This window comes from Leuresthes tenuis, unplaced genomic scaffold (assembly GCF_036924035.1).
Source record: "Leuresthes tenuis unplaced genomic scaffold, fLeuTen1.0.hap1 SCAF_15, whole genome shotgun sequence".
NCBI classification, from domain to species: domain Eukaryota; kingdom Metazoa; phylum Chordata; class Actinopteri; order Atheriniformes; family Atherinopsidae; genus Leuresthes; species Leuresthes tenuis.
Window position 1 is genome coordinate 34,273,354 of NW_027325369.1, and position 26,403 is coordinate 34,299,756.

At 45.9% G+C, this 26,403-nt stretch overlaps 1 protein-coding gene across 2 annotated transcripts; it reads right to left on the bottom strand.

Annotated features, from left to right (window-relative positions):
* Nucleotides 1-1,303: 1,303 nt before the first annotated feature.
* bach2a (BTB and CNC homology 1, basic leucine zipper transcription factor 2a) lies at nucleotides 1,304-25,096 on the bottom strand. 2 transcript variants are annotated; one of them, XM_072365260.1, is made up of 5 exons: nucleotides 24,952-25,096; nucleotides 15,743-16,013; nucleotides 11,263-12,393; nucleotides 7,687-7,893; nucleotides 1,304-2,723 (listed from the first exon to the last, which is right to left on the bottom strand). In XM_072365260.1, exons 2-5 carry the CDS (start codon nucleotides 15,995-15,997, stop codon nucleotides 2,409-2,411), a joined length of 1,908 nt encoding a protein of 635 aa, XP_072221361.1. In that variant the 5' UTR covers nucleotides 15,998-16,013; nucleotides 24,952-25,096; the 3' UTR covers nucleotides 1,304-2,408. The 2 variants fall into 2 exon arrangements, with proteins under 2 accessions (XP_072221361.1, XP_072221360.1); XM_072365259.1 differs by having other exon boundaries at nucleotides 1,304-2,816.
* Nucleotides 25,097-26,403: the final 1,307 nt, after the last annotated feature.

The window sequence follows — 26,403 nt, forward strand, 5'->3', positions numbered from 1 at the left end:
TTTTCTCATAGTTTCTGTGTTTATTCCTCAGCTTCATGGTTCAGAGGATTTTCTGTTTTCGATCGATTAGGAACAGAACACAAACCTGTAAACACGTTCTGTAAGTTAGAATATCACAGCCGTAAAATAAAGACTAAAAACCAACAGTAACTGGTTCAAATCTGAGGGAGGTGGCCTCCACTGTACAGCTGTGGGCTCACAGGAAATAAAGAGCATGTTCTGCTTCTGTAATCTGCTGGTTCTGGCAGGTCCAGACCAGCCTGCGGCGGACACGTTGCAGCTGAGGCTGACTGAGCGGCAGTACTCTCCATGGCCATGTGACGCCCCATCGACCTCTCAGAACATGAATTTGGCGTCTGCCGGATCAATAACGCAGCAGAGTTTATCTGGGGCTTCAAAGCAAACAGACGACGTGTCAGCAGACATCGATCTCTGATCAGCGTCCAATCAGAAAACACCCAGACGAACGCTTCAGCTCCGACAGAACCAGCACAGTCTGGGATAAGATATGATCAGAATTCTGGACCTGGGACCAGATCCAACCCTGACCTGGAACCAGAACTGACCCGAACCCTAACTTGGAACCATGTTTGGGGACACCTGCGTGTCCCAGTGGTTGCTGGAGGACTTTGAATGTTTCAACATGAGTTTGAGATCATTTTTCATGAACTGAACAGACGAGTCAAAACTTCAAACAGTTTCCTCTGAATCAGACCTCTGGACATGAAAATAAAAGAGCAAAAACACGTCTGCAGACACGTCATGAGACTCATTAGAGTATCACAGGTGGAGGGAGCTCGGTGGTGGAGTACCAACCTGACAAGTGCCAAAAAGAAGAGATGAATCTGATTTCAGAAAATGTTCTCCATGTGCTTCAGTTTGTGTCACTGATTGATTATGGTCAGATATTAACCAAGTTATGGTCAGATATTAACCAGGTTATGGTCAGATATTAACCAGGTTATGGTCAGATATTAACCAAGTTATAGTCAGATATTAACCAGGTTATGGTCAGATATTAACCAGGTTATGGTCAGATATTAACCAAGTTATAGTCAGATATTAACCAAGTTATGGTCAGATATTAACCAGGTTATGGTCAGATATTAACCAGGTTATGGTCAGATATTAACCAAGTTATAGTCAGATATTAACCAGGTTATGGTCAGATATTAACCAGGTTATGGTCAGATATTAACCAAGTTATAGTCAGATATTAACCAAGTTATGGTCAGATATTAACCAGGTTATGGTCAGATATTAACCAGGTTATGGTCAGATATTAACCAAGTTATAGTCAGATATTAACCAAGTTATGGTCAGATATTAACCAGGTTATGGTCAGATATTAACCAGGTTATGGTCAGCTATTAACCAGGTTATGGTCAGATATTAACCAAGTTATGGTCAGATATTAACCTGGTTATGGTCAGATATTAACCAAGTTATGGTCAGATATTAACCAGGTTATGGTCAGATATTAACCTGGTCAGATATTAACCAGGTTATGGTCAGATATTAACCAGGTTATGGTCAGATATTAACCTGGTCAGATATTAACCAAGTTATGGTCAGATATTAACCAAGTTATGGTCAGATATTAACCAGGTTATGGTCAGATATCAACCTGGTCAGATATAAACCAGGTTATAGTCAGATATAAACTAAGTTATGGTCAGATATTAACCAGGTTATGGTCTGCTATAAACCAAGTTAGGGTCAGATATCATCCAGGTTGAATATTAACCAGGTTATGACTAGATATTAACCAGGTCAAGGTCAGATATCAACCAGGTTAACATCAGTGATCTATCGAAATCCCAAACAGATTTCTAACATGAGGTAGATGTACTGAGAGTGTCCGTTATCACACAAGCTGTGATGTTTCCAAACTCCTGAACCAGTAGTTTTTAATGAAACAAGTGAAAGATAGAATAAAAACGACAGAACCGGGTCAGATGAAGTCGGATTGGTTTCATGTCCACCTTCCCATCCTTTTGGAACAAGTCAGACAGAATTTCCCAAACTGCTGACAGAATTTACTGAATCATTGTGTTACAAAAAATAAAAACTGTAAACTTCAGGAAAATGCAAACTGTGTCAGCCAGAAAAAATTCTACAGAACCGAAGTGAAGCTTTCGGTTTATGGAGCCCTGAAAGGAAGGACCCCCTTAGAGACCGAGTCCATGGCGCCAGACGCTGGACCAGACAAATGCACTGACTGCTTACTACTGTAAGGTAACGTGCACGTGTGTGTGTGTGTGTTAACAGTGAAGTTCCTGAGTTGAAGCTCCATGAGGAAGGAGAAAATGTTGGTTCACACCTATTCTGAAACACCTGTCCCACAATATTGCTGAAACAGAACAGAAAACACCTCACAGGTATCTCAGCCTGAGCAGCTCCCAGCTCTACAGGTGGTTCTGGTCCTGCTGCTCCTCTGTTGTGCACTTCTGTGTCATCTCCTGACAGAAATCCACTGTCACAGTGGCGCTGCTCACCTCCTCCATGGCCCCCAGCACCAGTGGACTCTCCGGGTTCTCCTGACCTGGACCCGACATCTGGAACCCTAGCCGACAGGGGCCCTCCCCAGCCTCACCTTGTTGTGACGCAGGAGATCTGGGCCGGATGGAGCCCGGGTCACAGGAAGGCGATGGCGGAGTGGAGGTGAGGTCGATGCTGGCAGTGATGGAGGGTGTCTGGCTGCCCTGCACCTCACGGCACACCTGCTGGGACAGAAAGGAGAGGTTCTGCCACAGCTCCGACATGCAGACCTGCAGCTGGTTCCGCTCGTTCAGCAGCTTCTGCTTCTCACATACCTGGGTTCAGAAAACACACACAATCAGGTGATGTTCAACAGGTGACATGTCTGTCAGCATGTGATGCTCAGGTTCTGAGGATCAAAACTCTGATCCAAACTGACTCAAACTCTAATCCAAACTGACCCAAACTCTGATCCAAACTGACTCAAACTCTGATCCAAACTGACTCAAACTCCTATCCAAACTGACCCAAACTCTGACCCAAACTGACCCAAACTCTGATCCAAACTGACCCAAACTCTGATCCAAACTGACTCAAACTCTGATCCAAACTGACCCAAACTCAGATCCAAAATGACTCAAACTCTGATCCAAACTGACTCAAACTCCTATCCAAACTGACCCAAACTCTGATCCAAACTGACCCAAACTCTGATCCAAACTGACTCAAACTCTGATCCAAACTGACCCAAACTCCTATCCAAACTGACCCAAACTCTGATCCAAACTGACCCAAACTCTGATCCAAACTGACTCAAACTCTGATCCAAACTGACCCAAACTCCTATCCAAACTGACCCAAACTCTGATCCAAACTGACCCAAACTCAGATCCAAACTGACTCAAACTCTGATCCAAACTGACTCAAACTCCTATCCAAACTGACCCAAACTCTGATCCAAACTGACCCAAACTCTGATCCAAACTGACCCAAACTCTGATCCAAACTGACCCAAACTCCTATCCAAACTGACCCAAACTCTGATCCAAACTGACCCAAACTCTGATCCAAACTGACTCAAACTCTGATCCAAACTGACTCAAACTCCTATCCAAACTGACCCAAACTCTGATCCAAACTGACTCAAACTCTGATCCAAACTGACCCAAACTCTGATCCAAACTGACCCAAACTCTGATCCAAACTGACTCAAACTCTGATCCAAACTGACCCAAACTCCTATCCAAACTGACCCAAACTCTGATCCAAACTGACCCAAACTCAGATCCAAACTGACTCAAACTCTGATCCAAACTGACTCAAACTCCTATCCAAACTGACCCAAACTCTGATCCAAACTGACCCAAACTCTGATCCAAACTCAGATCCAAACTGACTCAAACTCTGATCCAAACTGACCCAAACTCTGATCCAAACTGACCCAAACTCTGATCCAAACTGACTCAAACTCTGATCCAAACTGACCCAAACTCCTATCCAAACTGACCCAAACTCTGATCCAAACTGACTCAAACTCCTATCCAAACTGACCCAAACTCTGATCCAAACTGACCCAAACTCTGATCCAAACTGACTCAAACTCTGATCCAAACTGACTCAAACTCTGATCCAAACTGACTCAAACTCTGATCCAAACTGACCCAAACTCAGATCCAAACTGACTCAAACTCTGATCCAAACTGACTCAAACTCCTATCCAAACTGACCCAAACTCTGATCCAAACTGACCCAAACTCTGATCCAAACTCAGATCCAAACTGACTCAAACTCTGATCCAAACTGACCCAAACTCTGATCCAAACTGACCCAAACTCTGATCCAAACTGACTCAAACTCTGATCCAAACTGACCCAAACTCCTATCCAAACTGACCCAAACTCTGATCCAAACTGACTCAAACTCCTATCCAAACTGACCCAAACTCTGATCCAAACTGACCCAAACTCTGATCCAAACTGACTCAAACTCTGATCCAAACTGACTCAAACTCTGATCCAAACTGACTCAAACTCTGATCCAAACTGACCCAAACTCAGATCCAAACTGACTCAAACTCTGATCCAAACTGACCCAAACTCTGATCCAAACTGACCCAAACTCTGATCCAAACTGACTCAAACTCTGATCCAAACTGACCCAAACTCAGATCCAAACTGACTCAAACTCTGATCCAAACTGACCCAAACTCTGATCCAAACTGACCCAAACTCTGATCCAAACTGACCCAAACTCTGATCCAAACTGACTCAAACTCTGATCCAAACTGACTCAAACTCTGATCCAAACTGACCCAAACTCTGATCCAAACTGACCCAAACTCTGATCCAAACTGACCCAAACTCTGATCCAAACTGACTCAAACTCTGATCCAAACTGACTCAAACTCCTATCCAAACTGACCCAAACTCTGATCCAAACTGACTCAAACTCTGATCCAAACTGACCCAAACTCTGATCCAAACTGACCCAAACTCTGATCCAAACTGACCCAAACTCTGATCCAAACTGACTCAAACTCTGATCCAAACTGACCCAAACTCCTATCCAAACTGACCCAAACTCTGATCCAAACTGACCCAAACTCAGATCCAAACTGACTCAAACTCTGATCCAAACTGACTCAAACTCCTATCCAAACTGACCCAAACTCTGATCCAAACTCTGATCCAAACTGACTCAAACTCTGATCCAAACTGACCCAAACTCAGATCCAAACTGACTCAAACTCTGATCCAAACTGACCCAAACTCTGATCCAAACTGACCCAAACTCTGATCCAAACTGACTCAAACTCTGATCCAAACTGACCCAAACTCTGATCCAAACTGACTCAAACTCCTATCCAAACTGACCCAAACTCTGATCCAAACTGACTCAAACTCCTATCCAAACTGACCCAAACTCTGATCCAAACTGACCCAAACTCTGATCCAAACTCTGATCCAAACTGACTCAAACTCTGATCCAAACTGACCCAAACTCTGATCCAAACTGACCCAAACTCTGATCCAAATTCTGATCCAAACTGACTCAAACTCTGATCCAAACTGACCCAAACTCTGATCCAAACTGACCCAAACTCTGATCCAAACTCTGATCCAAACTGACTCAAACTCTGATCCAAACTGACCCAAACTCTGATCCAAACTCTGATCCAAACTGACCCAAACTCTGATCCAAACTGACCCAAACTCAGATCCAAACTGACTCAAACTCTGATCCAAACTGACCCAAACTCTGATCCAAACTGACTCAAACTCTGATCCAAACTGACCCAAACTCTGATCCAAACTCTGATCCAAACCGACTCAAACTCTGATCCAAACTGACTCAAACTCTGATCCAAACTGACCCAAACTCTGATCCAAACTGACCCAAACTCAGATCCAAACTGACTCAAACTCTGATCCAAACTGACCCAAACTCTGATCCAAACTGACCCAAACTCTGATCCAAACTGACCCAAACTCTGATCCAAACTGACCCAAACTCTGATCCAAACTGACTCAAACTCTGATCCAAACTGACTCAAACTCTGATCCAAACTGACTCAAACTCTGATCCAAACTGACCCAAACTCTGATCCAAACTGACTCAAACTCTGATCCAAACTGACCCAAACTCTGATCCAAACTGACTCAAACTCCTATCCAAACTGACCCAAACTCTGATCCAAACTGACCCAAACTCTGATCCAAACTCTGATCCAAACTGACTCAAACTCTGATCCAAACTGACCCAAACTCTGATCCAAACTGACCCAAACTCTGATCCAAACTCTGATCCAAACTGACTCAAACTCTGATCCAAACTGACCCAAACTCTGATCCAAACTGACCCAAACTCTGATCCAAACTCTGATCCAAACTGACTCAAACTCTGATCCAAACTGACCCAAACTCTGATCCAAACTCTGATCCAAACTGACCCAAACTCTGATCCAAACTGACCCAAACTCAGATCCAAACTGACTCAAACTCTGATCCAAACTGACCCAAACTCTGATCCAAACTGACTCAAACTCTGATCCAAACTGACCCAAACTCTGATCCAAACTCTGATCCAAACCGACTCAAACTCTGATCCAAACTGACTCAAACTCTGATCCAAACTGACCCAAACTCTGATCCAAACTGACCCAAACTCAGATCCAAACTGACTCAAACTCTGATCCAAACTGACCCAAACTCTGATCCAAACTGACCCAAACTCTGATCCAAACTGACCCAAACTCTGATCCAAACTGACCCAAACTCTGATCCAAACTGACTCAAACTCTGATCCAAACTGACTCAAACTCTGATCCAAACTGACTCAAACTCTGATCCAAACTGACCCAAACTCTGATCCAAACTGACTCAAACTCTGATCCAAACTGACCCAAACTCTGATCCAAACTGACCCAAACTCAGATCCAAACTGACTCAAACTCTGATCCAAACTGACCCAAACTCTGATCCAAACTGACCCAAACTCTGATCCAAACTGACTCAAACTCTGATCCAAACTGACTCAAACTCTGATCCAAACTGACCCAAACTCTGATCCAAACTGACCCAAACTCTGATCCAAACTGACCCAAACTCTGATCCAAACTGACCCAAACTCTGATCCAAACTGACTCAAACTCTGATCCAAACTGACCCAAACTCTGATCCAAACTGACCCAAACTCTGATCCAAACTGACTCAAACTCTGATCCAAACTGACTCAAACTCTGATCCAAACTGACCCAAACTCTGATCCAAACTGACCCAAACTCTGATCCAAACTGACCCAAACTCTGATCCCTCCTCGACCAAAACCGGGTGTGAACTCAGCCTATGAACCACATGAGTTGTCATGAGCTGTCAGAATCAAATGTTCTGACATGAACTCCTGAAAGGTAGAGATGAATCTCATCTGTGGTTCAGTTTGGAGGACTTTTGGACCTGATAGAGGTTCAGAGTAAAGACAGTTCTGTTTGGCCATCAATAATCTGCTTTTAGCTGCTGGTTTCTAATGGAACCATGAGTTTCTTTGTTTTTCTATGTTCAATAAGGCCCAGAAATGAGGAGCCTGCTGTACTTTTATGGGAACCAACAACATATTTAGAGGGATTTTGAGGGCCTTTATCGTTCTAGATATAGTTAGGGTTTAATGGTTACGTCAGGCATTCAGCTGTGATGTGTTTCAAGGCTGTACCAGTTTGCGGATCTCATTCTCCAGGTTCTGGATGCAGTCCAGCTTCCTCTTCCGGCAGCGCTGGGCAGCAATGCGGTTTTTGCTGCGGCGGCGGATGTCATGGATGAACTCCAGCTGTTCTGAGGTCAGTTTGTGCATCTTGATGAGAATCTGGAAGTCATTGCGTGGGAGGTTGGTGATCTGGTCCACGGGGAAGGGCAGCTTCACCTGAAACGACCACAAGATTTTATTTCAGAGGGAGCACCAGAAGGTCTTAATGGAAACCAAGAAATGTTTTCAGGGTCCTAAAGAATCATTTAAAGGTCAAAGTACAGTTGTGTGGGTCATTGTCCTGAGTTTTGTCTCTCAGGCTATATTTGGATTAAAACAACCCTGTGTGGTAAAGAAAAGGACAAAAACCCATCAATTTCTTCAGTGGACAATATAAGAAAGTAAAACAAGACACAAATTAGTTAATCAGGAACAAATAATACAAAAGATTAAGAATTATCATATTTAAAACAGTTCTTGAACATAAGGAGCCTACCAAATGTGCAGGGGTTAGGGTTAGCTATACAATCAGGACCAAACAGAGCCACAAATAAAAAGATACAGGACCAAACACTGAGAAAATCCTGAAAAGGACAAATATTAAACAGTCTAACAGAAAAGAAACAGTTTGACCGTCTGATGAAAGTGTATAAAAAAAGAGATTTTAGACATCAGTGACTCAACAGATCTGATTTCAGGTAGTTGCTTTTTTACAGTTTAGAGTCTCTGACCTTTCCAGATGTAACTGGAACACAATCGTCTCAGTCCACATACAGGCCCATACGGAACCAAAGTTTCTGATAAACCAGGTGTGATGGGCCAGGAAACCTTCAGCATCAACACTCAGATCTTAAAACTGAACTAAGCAGATGGAGGGACTGCAGAGCGCTGAGTACTGAAACCAATAAAAGTATCCCGGTTCGAATAAAACTTTATAACATTTCATAAAAATGTATAGTCCTTCAATAAACTATGGCAGTGACTCTGAACAGTGACCTGTCCAACCGTTACCATTCAGCAGTTAGCTCAGCCTGCATCCTAAGAAAGATGACCCAGGAATTCTTATCCAATGGAAGTAGACACCAGAAGAGAGACATGATAATGTTGAGACAGGACCCGAACAAAAACTGGGACAGAGGATCAACTGGAAGTTCAGAACAAATGAGCCTGAGGAGGTAAAAAGAAACATGAGAGCTGCAGGAGGTGGACAGAGCCGGGACAGGGAACTGCTGAAGGTCATTCTAAAACATCCTACACCAGGTCCAGCCCTGTTTATCTCCAAGATGTAGCAGTGTGGGGACTTTGGATCAGGATAAGGAAGAGTTACCAGAGAGAAGAAAGGCTCCAAAGACTCTGAGATGTGGACAAACTAGAGAAAGCAGGAGAGATTGAAGGTGTTCCCAGGTGTTTGAAGAGCATCAGTTTCTGTAGTAATGGTGATGAAGCTCTGACATTTCACTGTTAGCTGGGAGCAATCACCAGCTTACTAAATAGAAATCTCCATCCATCTCTGCTTTCCTAAATTCAGATTCACAGCTATGAACAGTTAAGTTTCTCCAAAGCTGGTCAGATCTTATTCACATGGACTCAAGGTTAAACAGCCTGTCAGGTGGTGGCGGTGGTCAGATTCAGGGCGGGTTTAAAAATCTTGGAGGTGGACTAAACTGTTACAAATAATCTAAAAGCTTCAGTCTGTGGTGGTGTAATGCGGTGAGCTGTCCAGCAGGGGTCAGTGTCGACCTGACTCAGAGAGACGCAGCTTTCTGTGGTGATGATATCCCTCAGCACGCCCTACTTTAAACTCTTTAGGAACCTGCAGTGATGAAGGTTTACAGATGGAACAGAAGTTGAACAGATGGAATCAGACCAAACAGAACTTAAATGTGAAGCTTAGTGGTGATATTCAGTTTGATCATTTATCTGAAAATCCAGACACAGTCTTAAAGAAACTGGACCAGGTTCCAGGTGTTTTCTCATGAATCCACTGTGTGAGGTCTACAGGTACAAGGTCTCTGCTCACAACTGCAACCAATGGAGGAGGACCTCTGATCAGTCTCCTTACTGCGTTAAATCTGAGGGTTTCATCAAAAGATAAAGGAAACAGTGGCAGCAGTGGTCTGTCTAAAATCTGAAAAAGAGATGGTACATGGCTCTAAAACACAAAGGTCATCCACATAAACCTTTTCCCCACATGATGGGAGGCTCCAGGAGGACTAACGTCCTGTTGTTTCCTCATAGTTTCCAACCATCACAGACTGGTACGTTCTCACTGTTTCTGACAGTATTACAGCATATGTTGCTGTAAAATCTCAGGGAGCTTTTCTGCATTAATGCTGCCGTCACAGAAGTGGAAATGAGCTTTGCCCCCTGATCCAACCCCATACCATCACAGAGCCTGGCTGCAGGGACTGGTTGCTGACAGCAGGCTGGATGCTGCTTTTGCTCTTTGCTCCATTTCTTCCAACAAAGATGTGGAATACTGATGGGTCTGACCACAGCGCACGTTTCCACCGTGTGACGGTCCATCCCAGACGCCTCCGAGCCCAGAGAAGTGGACGAGGTTAACATCAGGCTTCTTTCCTGCACAGTAAAGCTTGTGAATGGAACTCTGTATTGTGGTGCTTGACAAAGGTTTCCACAGTAATCCCTTGTCCATGTGCTTCTATCAGCTGCTGATGAATGACGGTTCCTGAGGGGTCAGAGGTCACGGGGTCCAGCTTAGGCTTGCTCCCTCGTCCTTTACACTGAAACTCCTCCAGATTCCCTGAAAGCTTCGATGATATTCTGCTCTGTGGAGGCAGAAATATGCAGATCCCTTCCAGTCTTTCTCTGAGGAACTTTGTTTTAAACACAAACTGGAGCTCCTCTGAACATCTTTGCTGCTCAGACTGTCCTGGAGGCTGCTTCAGGACCAGATCAGGTCACAGTCACCTGTTTGAAATAACTGAAATATGAAATATTTAGGGTTCAAACAATCTGCATTTAAATAAAACTCAAAGGAATCATTTGTAATTGTATTTGTCATCAATAATGTACCGACTCTTACTTAAGCCTGTTTTTTAAAATCTGAACCAAACCAGTCTCTCCCCCTGTTTCCTGGATTTAAATAGAATTTATTAATATTTAACGTTCTCTGAGCCTTCTCTGTGAAACTGTGAGATTCTGTTCAGTGGACCGGTGTAGATTGTACCTGTTCTGGTGTCAGACTGAGACCCTGAGGCCCTTCTAACACTTGATGGACAGATGGAAGGTGTGATGCCTTCTGAGATAATGACACTGAGCAGAGGTCAGGTGAAGTAAAATCTTTCATAAAAGCAGGAACAAAGCTAATCCTCCTCCCACCAGGTCTGGCCCAGTTGGAGCAGATCAGAGGTCAGAGCAGCAGCTCGGCTCGGTGTGTAAAACAAGTGGGTCAGCCTACAAACACACAGCTCAGGTGTAATAAATGACAGATTAAAGCTGCAGAAGCACAGGAACCAGCACCAGGGTCCAGATTTCACCTCAAATCCAACCAAACAACAACAAAGCTGAGGGGAGCGTACAAACCTCGGGTCTGGAGACGGTGGTGCCGCCCTCACTGTCGCCCTCTGAGAACGAACTGGACTCGTCACTGGAGTTTCCGCCGCTGGCACCAAACTCCTGCTCACTTTTGATCCTGTGGCCCGCCTCTGAGGGCTCCACCTGATCCAGGCAGCGGGACAGAGCGGACCCCGGACCAGAGTGTGGGGTGGGGGAGAAGCCGTCCTCTGGATGTGACACAGAGGAGCGGGAGCTGGAAGTCTGGGCTTCAGACAGAACCGGAGAGCCCGCCCGGGTCTGACCAGAGGCAGCCATCTCCGCCTCCATCAGGGCTGACACTTTGTCTCTGAGCTTTTCGTCCACATCCGGTCGGAGAGCCCGCCGCTCGCAGACAGCAGAGGAAAAGATGACGCTGCGCCTGTCCAGCTCGCCACCGTACTGAGAGGAGGAGCTCCCCCTGCTGATGTGGTCGCCCTTCGGTCTGGGCCGGTCCCGGAGCAGCTCTCTGTAGTGGCTGAGGGTCAGTTGGCTGCTGAGCAGCTGCTGGATGGCGGCGCTGGGCATGGTGCTGAGGTCCAGGCCACCTCGCTGCAAGTAGGAGCGCAGGCAGGACGCTGAGGGCTCGGCTGGAACCCCCTCCACCTCCAGCTCCATCTCCAGCACCTCCTCCGTGCACAGCTCAGGGTTGCAGCCCTCCTCGGCTGCGTCCTCGGACACAGACGGCTCCTCTTTGATCCTGGAGGGCGTCAGAGGGGAGGGGCCTGAGCTCGCAGGGCTGACTGAGGTGGGGCCGGCGTGCTGCACCTCTTCTCTGCTGTCAGCCACCGGGTGCTGATACCTCCTGTATCTGGGACACTGTGGGAGGTTGTCAGGGGGCGGAGCTACGTCTCCCGCCTGCTGCCCGGTGTCTGCACAGCTTTCAAAGCGAGCGTCCTCGGAGAAAACGGCGTCCTCTTCCTCAGGCTCCACCTCACTGTTGCTGGCGTGCTGTTCATCATTCTGAAGCTGAGCTTGAAGGAACCGGAAGCACGAGTCCTCCAGGTTGTGCACGCCCAGGAAGTCGGCGCACAGAATGACCTCGTGGATGTTTTCCTGACTCAGCACCAGCTTGGCAGTGTAGGCAAACTGAAGCAGAGGGGCGAAGCCTCGGGCTGTCACCTGCAGAGAGGAGAACACATTCAGGTCAGCCAAGAGACATCTACATCTGGGCTCATCGGCAGCTGCAGTTTGTCTCGCCTTCATGAATCCGTGCTACACAACAACAACATTCTGTTCATTGTTCATATTTATGAGCTGATATGTCATTAGTGGCAGGCCTGCACACATTCGTCTCCCCAGGAGACGTTTCAGGTTTTAAATTCTGCAGCTCTCACAGGTGTGAGACAACCAGTAAAAATCTGAGTCTGACTGAAAGTAAAACTGAGGTGATGTGTTGGGGAACTTTAACCCCATCACTGCCTCTCCCAGTCATTCGGCTCCTTGTTGTCATGATGTGGAGAAAAATCTGGGAATAATTCTAAAATAGATCAGTGCAGCCACTAAAACTAGATTTTATCAGTGAGACATATTCCCAAGATGAAACCATCTCTCCCCTCAAAGGAGCTGAAAAAGTCCTTCAGAGTTTCCTCATCTGGTTCTTGGACCGCTGTGATTCTTGTATTTGGGCATAGAGAGTTCTGTTGGTCCAAACTGAGCAGCTCCCCTTTAACTGGGATTAAAAAGCCTGATCACATAACTCTGTTCTTGTCTTCCCTTCATTGGCTCCCAGTCCGTTTTCAGATTGATTTTCAGATTTTATTGCTCATTTTAAGGTTTTAAATGGACCGGCACCATCCTGCCTGTCTGAGTTGTCTATATTCACACCCCAGCAAGAGCTCTGAGGTCAACCAGCCAGATGTTCTGATATATCCCCAAAACTGACTGAAAACAACAAGATGATGGTGGAGCAACCTGTGGAACAGTTTACCTCTCCACATCCGTACGGAGCTAGGGTCATTGATTGTTTTTAGCTTCCTGCCTTTATTTGGTTTATTGTCCTTTACTGCTGTCTGCTGGGTTATGTTTTAGTCACATTATTGTTGGCCTTAGCCTGAGTTTTAGTCTGAGTTTGGGTTAGTTTTAGCTGGTTTTGTTATGGTTTTTAGTTATTTACTCCATCCAGCTGTGCATCTCTTTGCTCTGTGAATAAACTCTGACAGAAAAACCAAAGTTTTACTAAATGTAAATGGACCCCCTGTCTCCACCCAGGTGGACAATGTAGTCATTGTACAGGACTACAAATACCTGGGAGTACACATTGACAATAAACTGGACTGAGCAAAGAACACTGACTCTCTACAGGAAGGGCCTCTATTCTCTGAGGCGCCTGAGGTCCTTCAACATCTGCTGGACTAAGCTCAGGATCTTCATGAGTCTGTGGAGGAACCTCTATGGTGGATATGTGCAATAACCGTAAATATTTACACAAGAGTGTAAACTTATGTTTAACATTGTTGGACTTTTTAGTTCTATTTGCTATATATATATATTTCTATTTTTAGTTAGTTTTTGTATTATTATTTGTATTTTCTATTCCTTTTCATATTCTTTAAATAGGTGCAGCTGCAACAAAAAGAATTCCTCATGGGGATCAATAAAGTATTCTGATTCTGATCTCATGACTTTAAAGGATGGAAATCAGAATAAAGACTTTAGAAAAACATTTTTTCAGCACATCATCCTGTGCTTCATCCTCTGAACAGCCACTCTGAGCGTGCACCTTTCACACTTCCATGCTGAGGAGGATGAGGTGTCACTGTGACTGTAGCTGCTGTTTCAGCAAAAACACTGAAGTATCATCTGCTTTCACACAAATAAACAGCTGTGCCTCAGACTGTTACACATCCACTGTAATTCCAATTTAACCACAGATAGTTAGATACCGGCTACTGAATCCATAAAAGCACAAATCTTATCACAACCTGCTATCTGGTCACATGATGCTGGTGAGGCGGCGCACCTTTATCCCGAAAGGTGACAAAATATGAAAAAATCCCATTTTTCCCTGTTCTTAGGAGAATATATCAGTGTACCACTCTTGGTGTGTTAGCAATACATTATCAGCATGTTCCTTAGCCTTCACTGACTGAGCCAAGCAGCGAGCCCTCAGCAAAGTGGGGAAAAGGTTATTTCTCCGAAGAGACTGACCGGGGGCAGGTGTACGGAAACCAAAGGTCTAACAGTAACCTGAGATATGGACGTTCTGCTGGTTAAACTTTTGCTCTGAAGAACAAAACAAAGCAACTGATGTGAGCAGAGAGACCCTTGGGATGGTCTGAGCGAGCAGCCCAAAGGTGTCATCCGAAGGAAACCAGCACATTGACCAAGAACCAAGGTTCAGCAGAAAGAGTCTCAGCAGTTTGTTCTCTTTACTCCTGAAATCTCAGCGCTTTAGCGTTGAGCTGTGACGGCTACAGACAGATAAGGTGGAGCTGTGCATAGGTGGAGGCCTGTGAAATGGACTCAGACATTAATCAGTACGACAGATCTGGGCCATGTGGGATGAAGAGTGGCTCAGAGAAAACAGCAATGCCATTAATTCTCCACCCAACATGTGATCATGAATTTGTGTCAGCTCGGCAGTTTCACAGCATGGCTCTTTATCTTCTGACCCGATTAATCACAGGAAGGTCCAGCTCGCTCCTCTTCATCACCTGCAGTCCTTCTCAGTCCGACACAAACCAGCCCAGTCTTTTCATAATAGAGAAGGAGAAGCAGCAGCCCACCAGCTGAAGACCACTTCCTCAACTCCACTTTCACTTATTCACCTCAACCAGGTTCTGTTTCTAAAAACATTAGAGATGAGGAGTGAGTCAGTTAATATTAATTCATCTTAGACCTAAAAGGTCTTATTTAAAAGTTTGGTCCCACTTTCGTAAGACAGATGCTGTACTGCACCTCCAGAATCACAGTAGACTAAAACAGCCTCATTCCCAACAAAGCTTAACTCAGTTCCTAGACTTCTTGTTCTGATCCGAACCAGATGAACCACCTCAGCTGACTCCTTTCTATGTGGTCCATTTGAAATCCATGTACACCAGGGTTCACCAGGTCAGTCCATCAGCTCTGTTCCCATCTACTAAAGCTGCACATTTTTACCGGTTCTAAGGGTTTTAGGTGTTCTTATTTGTGCCTGAGAGGAAAACTGTTGTGAAACAAACCCAGATTACTGTTTCATGGCTCTGATGTAACAGCTTTTTTGTCACAGTCTGAGCTCTTTAAACAAATAAAGAGTTTTGGAGCTCCTCTAGTTGGTGTTTCGTAAACCAGCACCAGCCGGGAAAGACTGATGAGATGTTCCAGAGTTAGAAAAGGACTGAACCAGTTGACTTGGTCCAGCTTCAGCCTCAGGAGGCTTCTCGCTCTGACTTCAGCCTGAACTCTTCTTTTCTGTTTTTACGACCCGAGTTTCTGGACCTGCCAGAACTTTCTTTTTCATCTCTCAGCGCTGCCATCTGCTCATCGTTACCTTGTCTGGCAGGTTGATGATGGGCTCAGCGTTGCCTGCTGAGCCGCCGTGTCCCAGCAGAGCTTGCAGAAAGTAGCGGCTGCTGGCGGCGAGCACGGCCCTGTGCGCTCGCACCTCCCTGCCCTCCACCAACACGGTCACGTCGCAGAGGATGCCCCGCCGCCGCTGCTCCTCCAGGCTCAGCAGCACGTTGGCACAGTGTACCTTGGATTCGTACACGTACACGGGCGCCTCACCCCCCCGCTGCTCCGACATCACTGCCCCTGTCAGCCTGCACAAAGGACAACAGCAACATTAAAACTTAACCAATGTCAGAATAACTAATCAGTTGTAGAGGATCTGCAGATGGTTATCCTCCAAACATCTGACTCACTTCAAAGAAAGCAGCTCTCACAAAGTCAGCTGAAACCCGAACCCAGAGGCAGCAGAATGCTCAGTACAAGCTGCAGAAAGACAGAAGGATCGGGTCTTTGAGGTGAAGACAGTGATGTAATAACCAAAGGTGTGAGGGCTTTTAGGGTGGAAGACTCCACACCAAAGCCCTGGGACTGCTGCCATCTGAATTACGACTTAGAAGAAGTTTAGAAGACTAAAACCTCCTCGGTTGTTCTGTCATGAGGGAACAAGAACATGGATGAGCAGCTTGGAGATGAACCTGGAAAGGTTTGGATCTACAAGGTCACATCTCTGAAATAAAGGAACAATATCAGCTGGTTTCCATAAAAGAGGGATTTAATTTGAACTTAGTGAGAGACTAAAACATCATGTCTGAAGTGTAGAAACATAACTAGCTGTAAAAAGAAAGTCTCCAGGTTTCTCTGGAATCTTTGAGACTTTTATGGCCTCATGCACCTCTGAGACTGAGCCTGGATTAAACCTAGAAGAATAACTAGTTACAGAAGGATGTTCACAGCAAACAGGGACTTGTGTCTGTGACGATAAACTGATATTAAAAGCAGCAATCAGGAGTGTTTGTGAGTCTCTGACAGTAGAAGGAGAAACCACGCTGGTTTAGTTTCCAGATAAAGATTTAATGGTCTACAAAATCCTTCAGGATCATTAGGGTTGTTTGACATTTTATTACCAAAGCAACTTACACTCATATCCCAGATAGGGTGCCTAAGGACCCCACTAGAGACAGTACCTTTCATGCAGGGGTGTCAGGATTTGAACACAGGTCACCCACATGAAAGGTGAGGATTTTACCACAACACTATTCAGTGATCAGCTTCTCCTTTGACCAATAAAAGTGCATGAATGATGGACAGCCCAGCTGCTAAGAACCCTACCAAGTTTAACCTCAACCTGACCTCCTCCACCAGGTGGATGTTTGTTAGGGACACACTGATATCTGAGAGGACTCAGGAGGCAAAGTGCATGAAATGAAGCTGCTGGTGAGAGATGGATGAAATTATGGGGCTTCTGACGAATACTGATAATAAGATATAATTTATTATGTATAATAACATCATAACCTCCCGGAGAAATGCAAACTGCTGATGCTGCCACATTTCTGAGACTCTGAGCTAGCATCAACAACCTGTTTACACCTGTGATGACCGGGGTTAAACTGTTCCCTACGTCCAACTCCAGCTCCATCTGTACAGGCTGATGTTCTGCAGGCATCATGCACAGCTGTTGGAGGAACTCCGTGGCCTCAGATGGATATAGAACTCCTCTTTGTATTGGATTCTTAAAGCTGATCGAGCAGTCTGACCGTCAGCAGGCAGGATGGCAGCTTTCTGCTGACGTAGCTTTGAGGAGCACCACTCGCTGTTTGCAGTAACACTCTGCGGCGTCTCCCTGAGGCTGTCGGCCAATCATCATCATGTTTATGCTGCTGATCGAACTCAGCAGGAGGAGACTCACATGACTGCTGGTTCTGCTTGAAACATGAAAACTCTGAGATCAAAGCATAACCACACCTCTCTGCTCACCTGCTCGCCCCCGCTCTCTTTGTCACAGCCTACGGCGCCACCTGCTGACCTCCACTTGTCACAGCCTACGGCGCCACCTGCTGACCTCCACTTGTCACAGCCTACGGCGCCACCTGCTGACCTCCACTTGTCACAGCCTACGGCGCCACCTGCTGACCTCCACTTGCCACAGCCTACGGCGCCACCTGCTGACCTCCACTTGTCACAGCCTACGGCGCCACCTGCTGACCTCCACTTGTCACAGCCTACGGCGCCACCTGCTGACCTCCACTTGCCACAGCCTACAGCGCCACCTGCTGACCTCCACTTGTCACAGCCTACGGCGCCACCTGCTGACCTCCACTTGCCACAGCCTACAGCGCCACCTGCTGACCTCCACTTGTCACAGCCTACGGCGCCACCTGCTGACCTCCACTTGTCACAGCCTACGGCGCCACCTGCTGACCTCCACTTGTCACAGCCTACGGCGCCACCTGCTGACCCCTGATCAGACCACGGATGTCAAGTGGAGATCAAACTCAGGTGGAAATCAAACTACTGCTTGCAATTATTCACACTGTCTGCATCTCGGCCTCCAGCAGGCGGCGCAGCTTGAGCTCAGGCTCTTGCAGCACGTTCTGTCAGAGTGACATCATCACCACCTTAACTCTGAGGTGACCCAGAGGAGCTGAAGGATCAATTTCACCTGTGTGATGGTGGAGCAGTAGACTCCCTTTTCCTCCTTTCAGTTGGGCTGACATCACTCTGCCTCAAGAAGCAGAAACCTGATCTGACCTGTCGGGTTTCAGGGAAAGTGAAGCAGGTCACATGCAGGAATAACTCAGACTGAGTCCAGCAGAGGAGGAACACACCCTGAACTTCCCCTGACTGTGACGTCCTCATGTCTGCATCAAAATGAAAATTTCCTTCAAATAAAGTTTCCTTTATTTATTCATTGTTTTTTGCCGCTGTTTGATGCTGTTTCCATCACAGCTTCATCTCAGCTCAGACTGGAGCAGCAGCAGCAGCAATCAGAACAGGAATCTCTGAGCTGAGCTGGAAGAACTGAGCTTTCTGCAGGGCTGCAGGCCTCAGCTGTGGCTCAGTTTACTGAAGTTTGATCCAAACAAACGATAGGTTGGAAAAAGCTGTCACCTGGGATACCTGACAGATGAGTTCATAACTGACCAATCTTAGATGAGAAGATTACTAAGATTAGATCCTTAAAATGCCACGCCCACTTCAGTCCATCACAACCCAGATACCTGATGAGAAATCTCACATTAACGCCATCTAAAGGTGACGCATGGTGAGTTTAAACTGATGCCGCCACACGTTGGTACATCAACATAAATCTTACTTCTGACCAGAGCCGACTTCTGAAGTCTAAACAAAAAGTTCCTGTCTGCCTCCAGCGGCTGCTCTGTGACAGGTGTGCATTTACCTGTGGAGCCTTACAGGACGTGGGACATTGTGGCTCCTTTCTGGAATCACTGCACAGACGCCTTTCACTGAGCTGTGTGGTGGTTTTCAGAGGTTAGAATAAATGGGTTTTATCAGAGCTGAGTTAAAATGTTCTGAGTGACCACCAGGTGACATTAAGTCTCTACGAGCTGCCTCTCAGGAACAATTTCACACAGTTTAACAAAAGAAACATAAAATATGTGAGAGAGGGCAGCTGAATTGGGAATTCATCTGTATTAATGTGTACATGTAGAGAGCCATGGTGACTCACTACTGTCAATGTTTAACATCTGAACAGAACATCTCTTTGGCAGAATGCGCCCTGACTAACAGCAGATGATCCACAACTCAGGAGGGTCAGGTCACACCTGGTGTAAAAATAAGATCTTTATAAAGCTGGTGCTGAACACCTGTAAAGTCAACTCTCAGAAATTAGAATCAATAAAGAACCAGATTGGTAGGAAGCATCAATAACAACAATGGTGTCAATAAGAAGAAGAGAAGAAGAAGAAGAGAAGAAGAAGGGTCGAAATAAGCCGAAGATTAAAAGAGAAAAGCCAAAAACAAATTATTCTGAAAACATTAACTCGGTTTCTACAACACAAAACATCCCAGCTCCGTTCCATCCTGACACCCTGGACAGGTGGCCCGTCCATCCCAGAGCCATCACAAAGCAACGCAAAGCAACACACCAGCACCAGCACGCCGCCCTCATAAAAAGCAGCTGATTATCTCAGCGCCATCCTTCCAACATGCCAGAGAACACGTTAATGTGAGTGGACAGGTGGAACCTCCACATAGCCTCCATCAGCTCTATCATCCGCCCACAAACCCTGCTGCCACTGCTGCTAATCAATCAGATTTTAAGTGTTGTCTCCTCTTTGTTTAGAAAACGTGTATTTGGGCTTCCTGTCAGCCATATTGGCGGCATGGACGCTGATGGTTATGTTGCTCTCTGACTGAAGAGTCCCAACGATATGAGACGTTTGGTGAGGAGAAGTTTGGAGTCTCTCTGAGTTACTGAGTGTCAGGACCTGCCTCCACCGAAGCCTGAGAGGAGGCTGAAGGTTAAAGGTCAGGATTTAGTGTGTTTTTGTCTGCTTTGTTTTGATGCCGTAACCCTAAACGTTCCTTCACTCTCAGTGAGTTGATGGAGAATGGTGACTGCGTTGTATCTAAAGCCCAGCTGACTCTGTTCCAGCAACATGTGGACGACCACATGACTGCAGCCAAGCTGAGCCCTCCAGGAGCTGGTCCTCCTGTTCAGTCTGTGTGCTGACGGGTCGGTAACCGTTTCATTCAGAACTGATAACCCGGACCCTACCAACAGCTGTATCCAACATCCCCTTCAGCCTCCTCAGACAGAACCAGAGAAACAGCTTTGGTATGGGTCGCTCTCATACTCTGATTTCATAGATCAGTATTCATGTTTCCTGAATCCGAACAGCTAACATCTGGGTTTGTAGGAGCATCTCTCCAAGGAGACTTTGTCTGTTGTTGTCTCTTTTCATCCTCTCAGTCTGACTGTTGAGTCCAAGCTTTGGATTAGCTGAATCTACATGGAGTCTGAGGATTTAAAGCACCCCATTATCTCACCATCTGCTCTGTCTGCACCACCCTCCATCAGCTGGATGACCAGTTACATACCAGATAAATCACCGAGCTGCATGTGGTTAAATGCTGTTAAGCTATTAAAGACTCTCTTTTATTCTTTTGAATCAAAGTGGTTCCAGTGCTGGTTCAGGTTTGGTACCAGAACCAGTTTTAAAGTGGTTCTAGTTCAAAACTGGTGTGGTTTTCCTCAGAGCCAAGTGGTTCGGTCTCTTCAACCCTCCTCTGTTTGTCCCTGCAGAGCCCCACAGAGTCAGTTCATCTCCACAGGTCAGAGTCTGGTTTATAAACGCTGTTTCAGACAGACTCAGTGTTTGTGAACGCTCTCTGCGGCTCTGACTGCGTTAATGATGATTCAAACAGTCTCAGGTGGACCTTTGAACTCCAGCTGCTGATGTTAAAATACCAGAATGCAGCTGCAGACTCAGCATTCACAAACAGAACCTGAGAGGAACTCTACGCTCAGGGTCTCCTTCTGCTGCTTCACTTCCACATTGAAGCTCAGCTGTTACTGTTGGATCATACAGACTGGACTCGGCACTGGTTCTGGTTTTTAAACACAGAGGTTTGGCTGGTCTGGTTGGTCTCTACAATCCCGGCCCCTGACTGTAAGTGCTTCGTAGATCTGGATCGGCAGAGCTGGCGTTGCTGCAGAACCAGAGTCTGAGACCTAGTTCTAAGTTAGGCTCTGTATCTGAAACAGAACTGGACCTGCTCTGGAACCAAGCAGTTTGAACTGAAGTGGTCCCCATCCCTCCACAACTTACTGGGTTCTTGTGTCTATCCAGTCAGTCCCATGACATTCATCTCAGTAGTTTTTGTTTGAGCTTTCTGACCAACAGAAGTCACAATCCTCCAACAAGCCAACAGCACCTGTTTCAAACTTCCAGAAACATCCTGGAATATTCTTTACACGCTGGTATGACCCCGCTGTCAGTCCTGTTCTACACACAGCGAGGCAGTCCGGTGATAAAGAACATGTTCACAGTGTACCTGCGCAGCAGCAGAACCCAGCTACTGACTGAAGTCTGTCTGAGGCTGGAAGCCTGTGAATTGTTAGAGAAAACCCTCCAGACATCCTGCTGCTTCCAACTTCCTCTGTGGGGGATCACGGTACATGAAGCTGAATTCACTGCACAGATGTTGTCTTCAATCTACTCGAATGCTGATTTTATCAGATGAGGCTGTAGTTATAAAATCAGGATTTTATTAGAGCAGGGCGACTGTCTGGAAATGCTTTAAGTGAGCTGACAAATTGGCTGATTTTCAGTCCCAGTTTCTGACCAAAAAAACCCAGAAGAATATATGAATGAGAGCAGCTTTATTGGGAATTCAACTGGATTAATATACACTTTATTGTTTTTACTAAAAGATGCAAAAAGATGGAACTTTGGAGCATGAACAGGGCATCTGAGTACTTAACTGTACTGAACTGTCCTTTACTCAATTGTGCTGTCCCACACTGGACTGTCCTGCAATAAATTATACTGACCTGTATTGTCCTGAACTGTCTCATACTGAAGTATATTGAACTGTCCTGTCCTGAACTGTTCCACACTGAACTGCACTGAATTGTAGCAGCTTCATTAGGAATTCAGGTGGATTAAAATACACTTTCACTCAGAAAGATGGACCTTTGGAGCACGGATAGAGCACCTACGACCATCTGAGTCCAATTGTGTGTGTGTTAATCCGGTTTATATACATTTAAAAAGTTCAGTTTTAGGTCATTATATCTTTGTCATGGCGACATCTTTGAAGCTTCAGTTGTGTTCACTGTTTCACTGCAAGTGTGCAGAACTGAACTGTCCCAAAATTAACTGAACTGTCCTCAACTGTCCCAGACTGAACTATACTGAACTGTCCCAGACTGACCTGCACTAAACAGTCACCCAACTGAACAGTACCATCCTATTTCAGTAAAACTGTGCTTGTTCTTGGCTGGTACTTTCATCATAATGTCTATCTAACTGTGATGCAAAGAGTGTTTTAATATGCAAATACTCATCAGACTCATACGTGTTCGCATGGCTTCACATTGACTGAGATGTAGAACAGAACCAGATGTTTCTGTATCCCTTAGATGGATCTGGATCCTGGTCTAAAAGTCAGAACCATCCTTAGGATGATTTCACACCAGACACACACCGAAACATTGTTCAGTCCAATCCAGACCAAGACCACCTCTTATTGTCAGACTGCTGGGTCCGAGAGACGTTTAACACCAGACTATCTATCAGAGATACAACTAGAAACGAAGATATCTGGATGTGTTGAACACTGATTCAAGTGAATCTTCTCCAGCTTTGTTTTGGGTGAAGCTGGAAAGTTTGTGACTGATGACAAAGAGCTGATTTTTATGATTTCACAGGCAGATCGATGACCGATGCAGGAGCCTTCGTCAGCTGACAGATGAGACGGAGAGCCTGCAGACCGCTGAGGTAAAGGTGATAAAAATAGAGCAGCAGCAACATAAAGGCAAAGAGACGAAGGAGGAGCTCCAGCAGTCTCTCCCCCGAGCTATTCTTCACCTCCTGGGACGGTCTGTTCTCATCATTCTCACATGCAAACATTCATTACAATTCCTCCTCACACAGTGTCCGGATCCAGTCTAAAAACCGAAGAAAATGAGTTCATACAGAACCGGAGCAACATGTGTATCACTAACTGCTGTGGAATATTTTCATCTGATCATTCACAGACAGAATAAAACAGTTTAAACTGACATCACTAATTCAGTGGCATCCCAGACATGCTGCGTTCAATGGCACATGAACAATGGTGAATAAGGGAACAAAATGCTGTGTTCAGGGTCTTTACAGAACGTCAGGAACTACAGGTTTGTATCAAGGTTTTATTTCAGATTTTTCTGTTTCAGAAGTCCCTGTTTTATAGCTGTGGAGGTGCACTAAATGTAATTAAGACTGTCCACAAATAAAACTATATTTTATTCACTCTGAAATAAAAGACTTTTAAGTAAAGGACATCTTTATTTATATACATTTTTTATTAAATGGTGGTTTTGTCTGATTAAACCATGTGATGTAGCACCATGTGAGAGCAAAGTAAGAATTAAAAGATATTAAAAGATATTGTGCAGCTTGGCTCCGAACATTCGGGTGGAGATCTGAACAGATGTGAACGGAAACGACCGGCAGAAAGTTTCTCTGAACAATTCCAAGTCCAAACTCAAGCCATTTGTTGCATACAGAAACGACTAGCAGCAGGTTTCTCTGAACAATTCTGAATCCGAACCGAACCCTTTTGTTAAGGGTCCGTGTAGATGCATACAGAAAGTACCGGTGGCAGGTCTCTCTGTACAGTGCCCCGTCCGAACCACTTTGCTGACCATCAGTAGCCTACAGATGTGGATGGAAACGACCGGCGGCGGGTTTCTCTGAACAATTCACCCTCTGAGGCTGAACTCTGCTTCTGGGAACCAGAGAAGCCCCTTCATTGTGGTCCTGGACGGATGGTAAACAAAGATGGGGTAAAGATTAGGTGTGAGATTGGATCTGAACCCATCTGGCCCGTTTACACCTGTAATGGGAGCGGTCCAGTGTGATCAGACATGTCAGAACCAGGTGTGAATCCGTGCTGGTTTCCAGAGGTTCAAAGGTAAACGGTCTGCTTAACAAAGGATAACAAAGAGCCCGATACACGAGCAGGCGCGCGCGCGCACAACACACTCACCCTCCGCCTCCATACTGAGTATTTACGATTTAAAATGAGCCCGGTTCGGTCAGCTTGGTCGGTGTCGCATTCAGCGCTTTGTTCGCAGGCGGCTGAGGGCGGGAGCCGCTGCCTCCTTTGTCCGCCTCAGCCCCATCCTCCCCCCGTGTCACAACAGCTCGAGCTTCGGTTCCGGATGCTTTTTTCCCCGGTGGAAATGAGAGCCCGCCGCGTGTTCATCACCAAACGACACAAAGACCCACAAACCTCACAACAGACGGACACACGCGCGCACACACACACACACAGCGTCAGATGGAGCGGCTGACCTGCGGCGGCTGCACCGTCAAACACCTCCGCAGCGGACAGGCGGACAGCCCTGAGCTCGGAGCCGCTCCGCAGGCACCTTCACACGGATACAAACAGCTCACACCTCCGGAGCAGACAGGCGGAGCGCCCGCAGCTCGGAGCCGCTCCGCAGGCACCTTCACACGGATACAAACAGCTCTCAGCCCAGCCAGCCCGACCGGTACCGGCACAACTCACCTGCTCTTCCTGCTCAGAACCTCAGAGCCCAGAATGGGTCCACATTGTGTTTAAAGTCCGCAGCTGGGTGTTGAGCGCGTGTCCGCGTGTGAGTCTATGTGGTGGGATGAAACGCCTTTCCTCCTCCAGGAGCTGCATTGTTGACATTGGCTTCGTGACGTCATGCTACCCCTCATTCACAACAACAGCAGAGACCCCCCCCCCATACACACTCTAATACTCAGAGTATTACTGATTCATTTGAACTGTGGGAGTGTGCTGATATGAGGAACTTGTGCAGATTCCTGTTGCACTTCATCCTGATTTACATCTCACGTGACTGAACTCCTTCAGGGGTCACGTGTTACTCTGTTAACAGGCCGAGGTATAAACAAGTAAATAATCCTGTCCACAAGCTCAGCATCTTCATCTTCAAACAAAGGAGACAACAACTCCTCTAGAATCCAGAATCTGTGTTTGTTAGTGAATCCAAGTCCACCTGTGAACCTGAGGCAGTTGCCTTAAACAGTGATGTCACTTATAACACCTGTGACATCACACGTGCTCTGATCCAACAACACAGACATGAGGACTCATGTTGGTTTTAACTCACAGTCATCTAAACTTTAGACAAGACAGATATTTTACCCTGGATGAAATCGGTGTCATAGTTTAAATGGTCCCCATAACAAGAATAAACAAACCCATTAACTTTAGTTCCTACATATTCATGCTCAGCATTATAGTTAATAAAACTGGAGAAGTGGAAGACAACTAAACTCCCCTGGTAGAAGTTAATTTAACTGAAATCACAACAGATATTCACCAGAACTTTTATTCAATTCAGTTAAATCACATTCAGTTAATTGCTGAAGGTAAAGTACATAACAAATTATATCCCTGCAGTATTAATTATTATAAAAGATCAGCTGTTGCTACAGATAGAGAACCAAATGAAATATAAATCAGATGACAAACATGTAGAAAGTTGAAGTGTGGCAGAAAGGAAGGTGTGGTAGAAATCTTCACACCTCCATCAGTGGGTTGGGGTTAAAGATCTCACAGTTGGATATTTCCCCAACAGAGCACTTTGCTCTCAGGCTGCAGGTTTCCTTGTGGTTCCCAGAGTTTCTAAAAGCAGAATGGGAGGCAGAGCCTTCAGTTATCAGGCCCCTAAAAGCAGAATGGGAGGCAGAGCCTTCAGTTATCAGGCCCCTAAAAGCAGAATGGGAGGCAGAGCCTTCAGTTATCAGGCCCCTAAAAGCAGAATGGGAGGCAGAGCCTTCAGTTATAAGGCCCCTAAAAGCAGAATGGGAGGCAGAGCCTTCAGTTATCAGGCCCCTAAAAGCAGAACGGGAGGCAGAGCCTTCAGTTATCAGGCCCCTAAAAGCAGAACGGGAGGCAGAGCCTTCAGTTATCAGGCCCCTAAAAGCAGAATGGGAGGCAGAGCCTTCAGTTATCAGGCCCCTAAAA